Below are 12,303 nucleotides of genomic sequence, written 5' to 3'. Positions count from 1 at the left end.
TGATTCTATTACATGATTCTATGACCTACACTATCTGTACACCTGACAGTATAAGTTTACACTGCTTTTTGTGGGCAAATATGTGCTTGCTGTGCACACATTTAAATGCCACATGGTTATGATTCAAACAGCTACCTGTTAAATCCTGCTTAGTTAGCTAGTCTTCCTCTGAAAGACCACACAGATACTGTATTTAATTTCTCTTTCTAATCAATCCCCTCACTTTTTTCTTTTGGTGTAAGTTATTTTGGATTTCCTTATGCTCACCTAGTGCTGTAGGTTTTAACTTACAGTGCTTTTCTCAGTACTTCCAAATGCAACTTCTGGTTTTTCAAAAAAATCTCAATTATCATTCTTCCATATATTACGTTTTGTATTCATTCTTCTGTATTTCTTAAAATATATATTCACTGTGTTGCTATAAGGGAGAGAAAAAGCAACATCCAATTTATTTTAACCAGAAGGATTACATTTTTCTTCCTTTAAAGTCATTAAGACTTAAATCTTCAGCTATTCCAGGGTGATCTGTTCTATTTTAGGAAAGCAAAGAAGTAAAAAAAGGTATAAAATAAACTCCTGTCAGATGTAAGTTGTGAACAAAAGTGGCTTTAAAACTGTAAGATGAAACACTGTCACAATTACAGGTGGTGTGATACTGCAGGAATATGTCAAAAAGGGAACAGAGTCACTGCTGCATTACTCTGATCTTTACAGTTTGTCACGCAGAAACCATTGGACCTTGCTCTCCAGAAAACTCCAGTCATGGAATCATGGATTATCTCTACGTGTATTATTTGCTGTCCTTTTCCATGCATTGCTATGACATAAGTTTTTGGCAAAGCAAGTCTGCAAAAACAATATCAAGTATTTTCTCTTTCTGAGGCTTTATTGCTATTTATTATTTTCTGCTGCAGTGAATCATCAGACTTAATGTGTATGATTTCTAATTTTGCTTTGGCTGAAAATAATTTCTAGTTGTTTTACTGACTGCTACAATTATCCCTTCATTTCTTCACTAGTTGCTAGAGAAATCTGCAATTAGTCACGCCACTCACAGAAACCTTCACCTAATTTTGTGGAATGCTGCTTTTGTCTTTTCATTTACTTAGATTGTTGTTTTTCTCCTAGATCTTAAAGGTGGGCTTTTCCCTAAGTATTAAGAAAAAATGCTGAGTTTTTTTAATAGAATTGCTGTCAAATAAATCCTATGACATCAGTTTGTACTTTTGGGTGATCAAATTTTTCTTCTGATTTTCAAGTTACAAGAGTCAGTGTTCATGTGTGAAATGCTGGTCTCATACAAATCAGTAGAAGTGTTAAACAGAAATTAAACAGACTTCACAGAAATATGGTTTTAGCTTGTGTTCTGTATTCTTGGCTTTTAAACAGACTGTGATTATCAGAGGTAAATCAGTTTTACATCACCACCATAGATATGACAGTGATAATCACCACTGGACTTAAAATGCAATTTTTCTTCCTTCTGGTTTATGTTCCTGAGATTATTTTTAATACTTTTTGTCCACATAGGGAAGAAATCACTTATTAGCACATAGTGTTAATCATCTCATTTTGCTTTCTTTCAGTGTTTTTCCTAGAAGGACTCCTCTCTAGTATTGTCATAGCATGTGAAGAATTTTCATTTCCTGTACTGTAACTCCACTATATAGTATATTAATTCTTGCCTGTTTTTATGCAGTAAAAAGTTTAGAAAAAGAAGCAAGCATATAACTTTTAGAATATGTAAAATATTATGTATGCCATCATTTATATTGAAGTAAAAATACACATACTGAAAAAAGACAGTGCTAAGAAAAGATGTATTTCTATTAAAAAAAAATAGAAAAGTGCACTGAAAATGTTGAAAAGACCTCAAGAAGACCTTGATGTTTGAAATTGGCCTTGCAAGGCGATAAGCAATCTGCAGATCTGAAAGCCGACACTCTATAATTAGAAATGCACTGATGACATAGCAAAAAGGTTAAGTGATCCTTGAGCAGTATCCATATGAGATTGCTTCCAAGATTAAATTTAATTACAGTTTTTTATATTGCTGCTTTCTTGCTGGAATTGTTATTTCAAATATTATCAAGATTTTTATCACTTTTTCTTCCTACGCTTTAAATTATTTTAAGCTCTTCTGGGAAGGATCTGTATCTTTGTCTTATGCAAAAGAAGGATCTCTCCAGAAGCGATAATAATATGATGTTAGAAACCGTAGTTGTGCAGTAGTGCCAAAGAGCCTCTGTGGTTGACCTTCATGGTAGGAATAATACAAACGTGGTAAAACAAAGTGCAAGCAATGCAGTAACAGTAATGAAAACATTTCTTAATATTCTTTGTATTTCCGTATCTCCAGGTATCATGTCACCACTTTATCTTCCCTTGCCCTGGCACATTTTGGAGGCATATATAATTAGTTTATGTGCAACTTGTCCATGTCTGCAGAGTGGAAAATCATAAAGCAGATAAAGTCAGCTCTTTTGAGACAGTCAGTTTTCAATGCAATACATGAATGCTGAGAGAATTTCCAATAACAGTAGCTGTGGACCAGGAAATACCTGCTTGTTTGTTTCGTAACACAAATGGGGACATATGTTGATGTAGAAAAGTTGGTATTTCAATCTGTTGCTCTGGTTCATAACTTTGAAAGAAGGGAGAACAAAAAGAAACTGATATTCCAACTTTTCAAATACTGTAATAGTGACACATAATCTATACTATTACCAATGATATAACTCTTGAAATAATGTGTGTGTGTATATATATATATTAGAGAAGGGGAGAGAACACGCAAAAAATACGACTTGGTCAAATGCTGGTACTCCTAAATATTTTTTATTCCCTCTTTGGAGCTTTTAAAAATACTGATGCCTATAGTCTAGTTCACAAAGACAAGTAATTTTGTAATGTCAAGTTTGTCCTGCTTTGTCTACTACTGAGAGGTTTTTTTTAATAGTATTAAAACCCATTCGTTTTTCATATAATTTTCCTTTTCCTTCTTTCTACCTCTGGCATGCAGTGACATTGGAAGTTATACACTAAACCTAAATAATGCTACACTGCATTTTTCTCTTTTGCAAAAATGAGAGTTCTCACTGTGCTCTCTTTGAGGTAAGCATGTAGTTGGAGACAGAATATCGCAAGAATTTGTTCTGGCTGTGGTGATAGTTTGAAATTTATTAGATTTAACTCTTGCATATTGTTTTTTGATTGCTACCAAGAGTTCTTTTTGGACTTGATGTGTCTGTTTAAAAACACATCTAAATATGACAGTTTCAATAATCATGCTCTTTTGACTCAAGGAGATGTCCTTTGAACTTTCTGCCTCCTAGGAGCTTGGGTCTATTCAAATTATACACTGATGGAGAAGAATGGAATACAATTCACTATTACAACCTCTAGAGCAGGGGTCCTCAAACTTTTTAAACAGGGGGCCGGTTCACTGTCCCTCAGACACTGTCGGGGGCCGGACTATAGTTTGGAAAAAAATGAACGAATTTCTATGCACACTGCACATATTTTATTTGTAGTAGTGCACAAAAAACAGGAAAAAGAATGCAATATTGAAAATGAAGAACAATTGTAATCAACAAAAACAAATAATATTTCAATGTGAACTATGGGCCTGCTTTTGGCTAATGAGATGGTCAATGTTAGGTTCCATATTTGTCACTGCAGTCGTAGCAAGTCATGCAAGTGTTCATCAGTTAGTCTGGGTCTGATTGGAGATTTCAGATGTTTCATTCAGGAAAACGTCTGCTCACAGACATAGGTGCTGCCAAAGACGGTTGCAATTTTGAGTGCATGGTTCCTGAGATGATGATATGTCTCTGAGGGTAGAGATGCATAGAAATTAGTAAGGCTGCTTGATTTGAATGCATCTTTCAGCGAGTCACAAGTCTGTAGTTTGGCCAATTCCATTTGGTAAATCGGATCAGCAGTTTCAATGTCAACAGAAAAAGGGTTCTGGAAAAGCTGTGTGTCCTGTTCATGGAGACGAAGCTCTTTAAATCTAATTTGAAACTCCTTTTGCAACATTTCTAGTACATCCATCCATGTTTTGTTTGGGAATGCAACTGCTGGTTTTTCTGCAGACAGGTTTTGAGTTGTGGGGAGATGGCAGAAGTTTTCCTCCTTTACTTGGTTAATGAGCAGGTCTAATTTAACTTGAAATTTGTCTGAGTTTGCCCGGCAGAGGAGATGCCCGCGCCTCTCGCCCGCCGCAGGGGGGCAGGTCAAGGACAAGGCACTGGTTCCAGCCCTTGGTTTCCCCCAAGGCGAGTTCTGTAAATACCGGCGGGCCGGATTGAGGACCCTGAGGGGCCGTATCCGGCCCGTGGGTGGTGGTTTGAGGACCCCTGCTCTAGACCTGTAGCAAATACCCAATCTGTTTGCTTGCTAGAGTGAGGTGCTTTTTTTTTTTTCCCCCTTGGTAGCTGACAGTTAGAATTAGCTAATGCACTGTTGTAGCCTCATCTATTCTTCCCATCACCTTCTCCCTTGTGGGTTCTTAGTTCCACTGCCTTACTTGCCTTCATCTTAATTTCCCATCCTCAGCTAAAAGTGACTTTTAGGTTTTTTGCAGAATTGTCTGCAAAAGACAGCGTTACTGAAATGCTGTAGTCATTTAAACTCCATGCAGCACTTGCGTAGCTTTGTGGAATAATTTAAAGCCTCCTTGCAATGTGTTTTTGTTAATGACTGAGCTAATGACCAGCTCACCCCGTACCTGTTTCAAGGGACATCCAGAATGCTGATCTTAGGGAAATTACATTTTCTGATTCAAACACCACCCAGCCTTTATCCCAGCTCAGGTTTGGCCTTGCTGACCCCAGGAAAAGCTCCAGTGCCAGTTGATCAGTCGGTAGCTAATGACAAACTAATGGTTGTTGTACTTCGTTTACAAGAGAAAAACGAGCGCTCTTTTTTTCCTATATACCCAGCTCTATTTTGTCATGAAAAAGAGCTCCATGGTAACATAACCGCTTATACCATGTATCTTCCATGATATGCAGGTCGGAATTAACAGTAGTTGAGGAGGTTATATTAAGCAATGTAAACCTGTTCTTTAATTGAGACTTCTCAACAGAGTGTCAAAAATGTAAACTTGTAAAGATACCTGAGCTCAGATGTTACGGATTTTAAACAGGCACATATAACAAAAATACAGTCATCTAAAATTAGAAAGAGAGTGACTGCAGCGCTGAGCTGCATTTTAAGATGATTGGAGTAATATTTCTGAGCAGTATATCCTATCTTCAGTCCTAAAACTCCCATCACTGATACGCAGGAATTATTTAATTCTTTGGTTGCACTTAGGGAAAATTGATTATAAGTAAAATTTACTGAGGTTCAATTTACTTCTATAGGTTGTCATGAAAATTGCTGAAGTAATTTACTATGGTAAAATTTGACACTCTTCTCTGATTTTAAATAAAAATTTAATTATTTTTTTTTTTTTTAAAAGGAATCTGACCACATACCCAAATAAGATACAATTATCATTGAGCAGCTCCACCTTGCAACTTGTTATTACATCCAGATCCCTACTAAGAAGGCTGTTCTGGTACATTGGTCATAGTTACATACACATAACGTGCATGCAGTGTGTAATTATATGCATATAAAATGCAGTTATACCAGCACTTATTACAGCAATTCTCCAAATTGACATAATACCTCTTAGCAGTAGCACAATTACATCTACACTGTGACTTCTGCCAGTGAGGATATGTCAGGGGAAATACTTCTGAGTGAGCTGGCAAGAGCAGCGCAAGCTTTTGGTGCAGATCCAGCCCAGGAGGTCCATGGATGGGTCAGTGCTTCATCGTGGAGAACAGCGCAGAGATGCAGCTCCAGGCAGGGCTGTGGCTGGATGGGCTGTCATGCTACATGGGCACAGCACCCACCTCACAGGGGCTAACGCAACTAATGTGGGAAAGTGGGCTGCCTTTTAGCAGAAAATCTGCAGTAAAACTAGCTGCATTTCAGAAATCTGCAGTAAAACCAGCTACTTCTCTACAAGTGCCTATAACTGATGCAGCTTTACTGCTTTTGTGACCCAAGTAATGCCTTCTGGCCCTTCTTCTATATGGCTGTGCCCTGTAGACATGCTGAGTGAGGTGATAGGTACCCTTGGCTTGGGAAATTTAAGAGAGATACCTGCAGGGGAAACTGCTTTCTGTGTCACTGTTTTGGGTTTTATGCCTTAGGTCAGGTATGACAAAAAAAAAGGAATCCAAATTGAGTTGGGGATGTGTTTGTGAGAAGAATGACAGATATGTGTATAAAGCAACATAAGGAGGAAAATATTTAAACTTTGAATAGAAATGTTGCCTGAAAGAGGCAAATGCATGTAACAGTTATTTCCTTAAAGGAAGGACAGCCTCATTATTTCATTTTCTCCTAAGTACATGGGAAAATATACCTTAATGTTAAAAGTTCAGTTTCACTATTATTCAGTTGACTAGTGCCTTTACTTCATGTGTTATCCTTTTGATAAGCTCTATTAGAGGAATCTGAATAATAACATGATATATCTAGGTCTCTCTGAAAAATTCACAGCAATTGGATCAGGAAATTATATCTAGTTTAGGGATATTAGATAAACCACTACTGCTGCTTTCACTTTGTGACATTAGTAGGACTCATTTCTTTCTTTTGTTTTTGTTTTTTTTTTTTCTCCCCTTTAGCCCTAAACAACAAGCAAAAATGGCAGAGTATTGCAGATTAATATTTGGAGATGCACTGCTTATGGATCCATTGGAAAAATACCCGGTAATATGGTTTGGTATTTATCAAATCACAAATATCTGTGTGAATTTTTATTGTAAGTGTTTCAGTCCTCTGGCATTCTTCATGTATGGCCTTTTGAAACAGTCTAAAGGAGAGGGTTAAACAACATGAGCTGTTGGTGTCTTAAACATATCATTTCTGATCCAGAGATTGTCCAATATGGTGAATTGTAATCTTCTAAATGCAATTGCTTCTCATAGCTGCGATTTCATAATGCAGACATTCATATTTGAACTAATCCTAATTTCGGTTATTCCTGTAGACATTTTTCTTTTCTTATTAAATAACCTCAGTAGCCCTGTTTCATTTAGTGTTGAGTTTACCTCTTGTGCAAAATACGTTTTTTATATACTTCTAGAGGTTACAAAATTATCTTGCATGGTGTGGGCCCTAAGAAGTTGCCATAAGCTCGTTTGTTTCATTGTTGTAACAAATTTCTCTTTGTTTATGTTCAAGCTTGAACCTGGGGTTCCTCTTCCAAGCCCTATGGATTTGATGTACAAAATTCTGGTGAAGAATAAAAAGAAGTCACATAAGTCTGCAGATGGAAGTGCAAAAAAGAAGCTCTCGGAGCAAGCTTCCAACACATGCAGTGATACATCTAGTATGTTTGAACCTTCCTCCCCTGGAGCAGGTATGAACTGAATCTACAAATATATTTCTCTCTAAAACATGAATGCCTAATTACAGTTATAATTCAATCCATCTACATTGCTTTAGCAAGGTAAAGGGACACTAGTGTGGGTCTTACTGTGTAGGAAAGAATGCTAAGTGTCATTTATCCAGGTGTCCATGAAGGCTTGTGGCTGAGGAATCACTTATGGAGTGACCTAAAGCTCAGTGACGTGTACTATTATTTATCTGCACCACTTAGGAAGTAGAGCGAGCTGCCAACTCCTCCACCTTTGGGTGCCTTTTCTGTTTGCCTAAACACAATACCAAATATAAATGTTTATTTTTTTCTGTTGCCTCTGAGATGTGCCTACCATTTAATGCCCTTTCAGGCTTAACCCATTGCCCAGGAGAACTGTAGTGATTCTGCAGAGTCTTTGGATTTAGGGTAACTGTGAGTATTTGTTCCTCAGGCAAGCAAGGCTCAACCCACTATTATCCTGCATTAGTTGAGAACAGGTCAACAGAGCTCTATGCAAAGTGCTATAAGATGTTCTTCTGTTCCAGAGATGGAAACAGGCAAAAATAATACTCTAAACAAATATTTACCATCAGGAATTGTAGGGAATGTAGCCACTGGAAAGCACTGTATTGTTTAACTTGTTAATTATTAGCAGATTTTTTAAAATCAGAAATGAAATAGAAAAGTTACTCTAATTTAATGCATATATTCTGGTAATGCCTATGGGATCTGGAGGGGACTGTTGTGACTGTTGGTATGCAAAAATTATTAAGATATGATCTTTGTCCTGGAGAGCTTAAAACCTAACTAGAAAAGACAGAGAAGTGCAGAGAAAAATACAAAGTAAGCATTTGCTCTAAACCACAGAAGATTAGCAGCAGAACAAACAACAAAATATGTATATCCCAATTCCTAGCCTGGTGTCTGTTCCTTGCATTAGAATTTCTTCCTATTAAGACTGAAATTTTGGATTACTAAAAGTGTAGACATTTATGTCCTGGTTATAGAATACATATAGAGCAAATTGAAAGCTCTACTGGAATGTAATTCATTACCGTTAGCCATTTAAAATATTTTTCCATTGTTTGTAATTTTTTCTAGACTCTCATTAACTGAGATGAAAATTTTCATACTGGCAGTTTGCCTCAAGCTGAATTAAAAAAAAAATCCTGCTGTATTTGTGGATAACATTGCTTATCCTATTAGAAGCAAAGGAAGAGTTTTCAACTATTGTGTTAAGAAACTTTGAAAAAGGCATGCTTTGGAGTAGGGCTTGGATTTGAAAGGAAGATTCATCTTGGTGTCAGGAATAATTTAATACTGTTTTCTTGATTTCCTTTAAACGAATCCCATTCAACAAAAAAATAAGTGTGTGTATGCCAACTGACTGCTTTCCAACACTTGAAATCAACCCTGGGTTCCTAACTCTACATTTTTGTTACCAGCACATAGTGAGAAGCCAGTGGCAAAGTGTGTATCTTTTGCTTTCTGGGTGCCTGATCTGCCTAGAGGGTAACAGCTTTGTCTTTCAGGAGCCTCTCTATGAGCTTTTATAGGAAAAGACATGGACTATGAATCTAGGTGTTGATGAAAGGCAGAGGAGTCAGTCTCTATATAATATTGGGTGTGTAATGTTCCAAACTATCAGTGAATATTATGTCTGTGTTACCTATATAACAACTTCTGTTAACTGTAGATTGTGAAGAAGAACACTTACAAATTAGAAAATGCTGGAACTGAGATTGTAAAATTGATGTGGTCGCTTGGTTTGTCTGTGACTGCCAAAATACATTACTTGTAATCCTTCTCTCAGCCGTTGTTTCTCCTTTAGGAACTATGCCTCTTTTGGGGAGCGCAGCTAGTCAATATTTTTTGTCTATGTCATTCAGTACTTGATCCTAGATATAGCATCCTCATCTTGCAGTGAATCTTTGTGGATATATCCAGGCTGCATATGAGCACTTGAGAAACAGCAGTGAATTTATCTGAACAATACATGTGGGAAGTGAAATAATATTAAACCAATTTTAGCTAAGGACAGCCGACTCTGAGAGAGCTTAAGAATAGTTTAGGGCTGAGTGACAAGGAACAACCAGGATCTGATTTTTCAAGAATACTTTGAATTTTTAAGTATTCAGAGCACAGCTCCAGAGATTTCAGCTACAGCTTACAGCTAGGAGCACACTGCATTTCTGTAAATCAGATGCCAGATTTCTGTCTGTGAACATTTAAAAAAAAAAAAGAAAAACGTTCTCCATTTTGTAAGACCACTGTGGCAAGACCCAGTGAAGAGTGTGGTTCCATGGGGTGGTGCTCAACAGTCACCATGACACCCTTCTTTTCACTGCCTCGTTCCTTAAGTGCATCTCAGTATTGGTAACATGTAGTGCTGGAGCACTGCAAGCATTATACCCAGTACCAGTTTCTTTCTGGAGCGTGAGAAGAGTAACGCAATTAAGGAATCATTGAAAGAAACCTAATTCTTAATATTTCTTAACGTGAAATGTTTCGATTCTCCAAGCTTAATATAATCTTTACATTTAGCAAGTTGGCATATTATTTAAATAACTTGTATTTGTACAGCTCCTGTCAGAATTACTGCTGATCTCCAGGAGAAAGTTGTGCTGATTTAGCCTTCTTGATATTTTAAATGAGGTTTTTTTTACAGCAGTGCAAAAAATATGGATATTTGTACTTCAGTTGATAGCAAGCTTCACGGTTTCTCACACTGCTTGAGATCAGATTTAAATCTAAGTAAACCACTCTTTATATACGTTTCTAAAACATACCATATGAAAGCTAGATGGTGGTGATATAGGAGCAATAATTAAAAATAATTAAATAAATAAATAAAAATATTCTGAAACAGGCTTTGCAGAATGGCTTGCAAGATGTTCATGAAACTGATGTCGAAACTAACTTCAGTAGGATATAATACCTGTTGGTGGAAAAAGCTTTCCCTAAAGGTACAGCAAAGCTGGCAAAGCAAAAAAAAGAATTTCTGAGATAACACTTGTGAGATAGATTGTAATTTTGGTTAAAAAAAAGCATCTTAGACCTGGCTGTTCTAGCACAATGAACAGAAGTAAATAAGCAAGATTTTCAAAGGTAGATTACACTGCAAAAAGAACAGTGCCCATACTGTAGGTACATACATTTTACCAAAAGTGGGCCTCTGCTGAAAGTAGCCAAAACTTGCTAATTGAACAGTATTTAAATTTTTGAGCATATTGTTAATTTCTCACTGATAGGTTGACATTTTTGTATTGGGTACTGCAAGGAAAGAGTCGCAGGAAGACAGAGAGAGAGAGAGAGTAGAATTGTCTCCATCATCCATCATTTCATGCCCCTTAGACAAGCTCACATGTGCATACTGGGCTTGACCTGCAGCACAGCTGCAAATACCAGCCCACGTGCATTTATGATACACAGTGTCTGAATCCCATGTATTATTTGTCCTGGTTTTGCTGCCTGATGAAGAACTTGAAAATGAGATCTGATCTTGGGAGTTTTCCTGTTAAATATTTTAAAATAAAAGTATTATGTGTTGAGTACTTTCCCCCCTGGACACTTCTAGCAAGAACAAGCTATCATCTACCTGGTATCTCAGCAGTGCAAGCTGGCTGAAATCTGCTCATGTACCCCATTTTGTAGACTATGCAAATTGTTATTTTGTCAGTCTGGTTAAATCAATTGAGAGCTTCCCGTCCAAAGACAAATCCTGTGAGAGCTTGGCTGGCTCTTTGCAATGTGTTGAGGTTCCCTGATCCATCCATTTAGCGTGTTGAGCAATCATGTTTTCTTCAATGAAATGCTCAAGAAGAAATGTGTTCATGAATAAAAGCCTGACATTTCAACATCTGCATCTGGAAGGAAACACAGCCTGGGTAGTCATCATTTGGTTGTGAAAGGCACAGTCATTATTTAAATCATATGTGTTCAGAAGGGGCCCACTGGCCATGATTCAAGGCCTGCTAGAACAAAGAGGAATTTCTTTATTGACTCAGTGGGCTTTGGATTAGACCCTAAATTGACAGGAGGAACCGAGGCTGAATTACCATTCTTCAGAGAGTTTGAGAATGCTGCACAGTGGTTAGATTTTTGTGCTGCCAAAATGAAACTGCCACTGCTGAAGCTGGAAGTTTTCTGGAATAAAATCTTTAGGGAGAGTTGTCATTCTTATAGGTGTGGATAGATGACTGCAGTATGAGTTAAACCTTCTTTTCCAGAGTCTTTTTAAGATGCACAGTGACAGCCAAACCCACAGGAGGAGTTCCAAAAGGGAAAGATAAGCCTGATATTCCTTAATGGTTTAAATTTCTGATGCAACCAAATCAAAACATGTTGGAGGCGAGGGGAAGTATTTGTTAATTAACAATAAAGAATCTGTGTCTTCCCTAAAGGAATTTTTTGAGTACACTGCAATTGGGAGCAAGGCATAAAATGTGTTTTACTTGGTCCCATTTACTCCATCAGTACATTTTCAGGGAAAGGATGAGCCTAAGGCATCTTCTTCACATTATTGGATTTGTACTGCCCTCAGCCGGTCCATTTGAGCTATGCCACCAGAGTCCTAGCAGTAAGGCACACCTTCCTGGCAGTGAAGTCAGGCTATTGCAGTTAGACTTCTCTGCCCGTTCCTGCTCGGTACATTTTGCTGAATAGCATAGCACATGAGAACCTCATCAATTTTCATGCATGGTTTCTTCACGTGATGCATACAAGCGCTTCCTGGAGAGGGTGAAGGCATTCACTGAAGGCCATGCAGGGATCCTGCAACGGTGAGGGAGTTTGAACTCACACCTCCCCAACCCCAGAGCTGAACCACAAGCATGGGAACATCTGCTCTTCAGAGTAGTCTGTGATACTAT

The 12,303-nt window shown here is 37.6% G+C and overlaps 1 protein-coding gene across 1 annotated transcript in view; it reads left to right on the top strand.

Annotated features, from left to right (window-relative positions):
- Window positions 1-5,810: 5,810 nt before the first annotated feature.
- Window positions 5,811-12,303, top strand: part of LOC104522544 (1-phosphatidylinositol 4,5-bisphosphate phosphodiesterase beta-1) — a 39,635-nt gene continuing 33,142 nt past the window's right edge. The window contains exons 1-3 of the mRNA XM_029084247.1: window positions 5,811-5,944; window positions 6,696-6,780; window positions 7,255-7,432. Coding sequence (XP_028940080.1) covers window positions 5,811-5,944; window positions 6,696-6,780; window positions 7,255-7,432 — 397 coding nt within the window. The remainder of the gene's footprint in view (window positions 5,945-6,695; window positions 6,781-7,254; window positions 7,433-12,303) is intronic.

The sequence above is a fragment of the Antrostomus carolinensis genome, unplaced genomic scaffold (assembly GCF_000700745.2).
Source record: "Antrostomus carolinensis isolate BGI_N321 unplaced genomic scaffold, ASM70074v2 scaffold6793, whole genome shotgun sequence".
In the NCBI taxonomy this organism is placed as follows: domain Eukaryota; kingdom Metazoa; phylum Chordata; class Aves; order Caprimulgiformes; family Caprimulgidae; genus Antrostomus; species Antrostomus carolinensis.
Note: the sequence above shows the minus strand (reverse complement) of the source record. Positions and strands in the feature narration are given on the sequence as shown.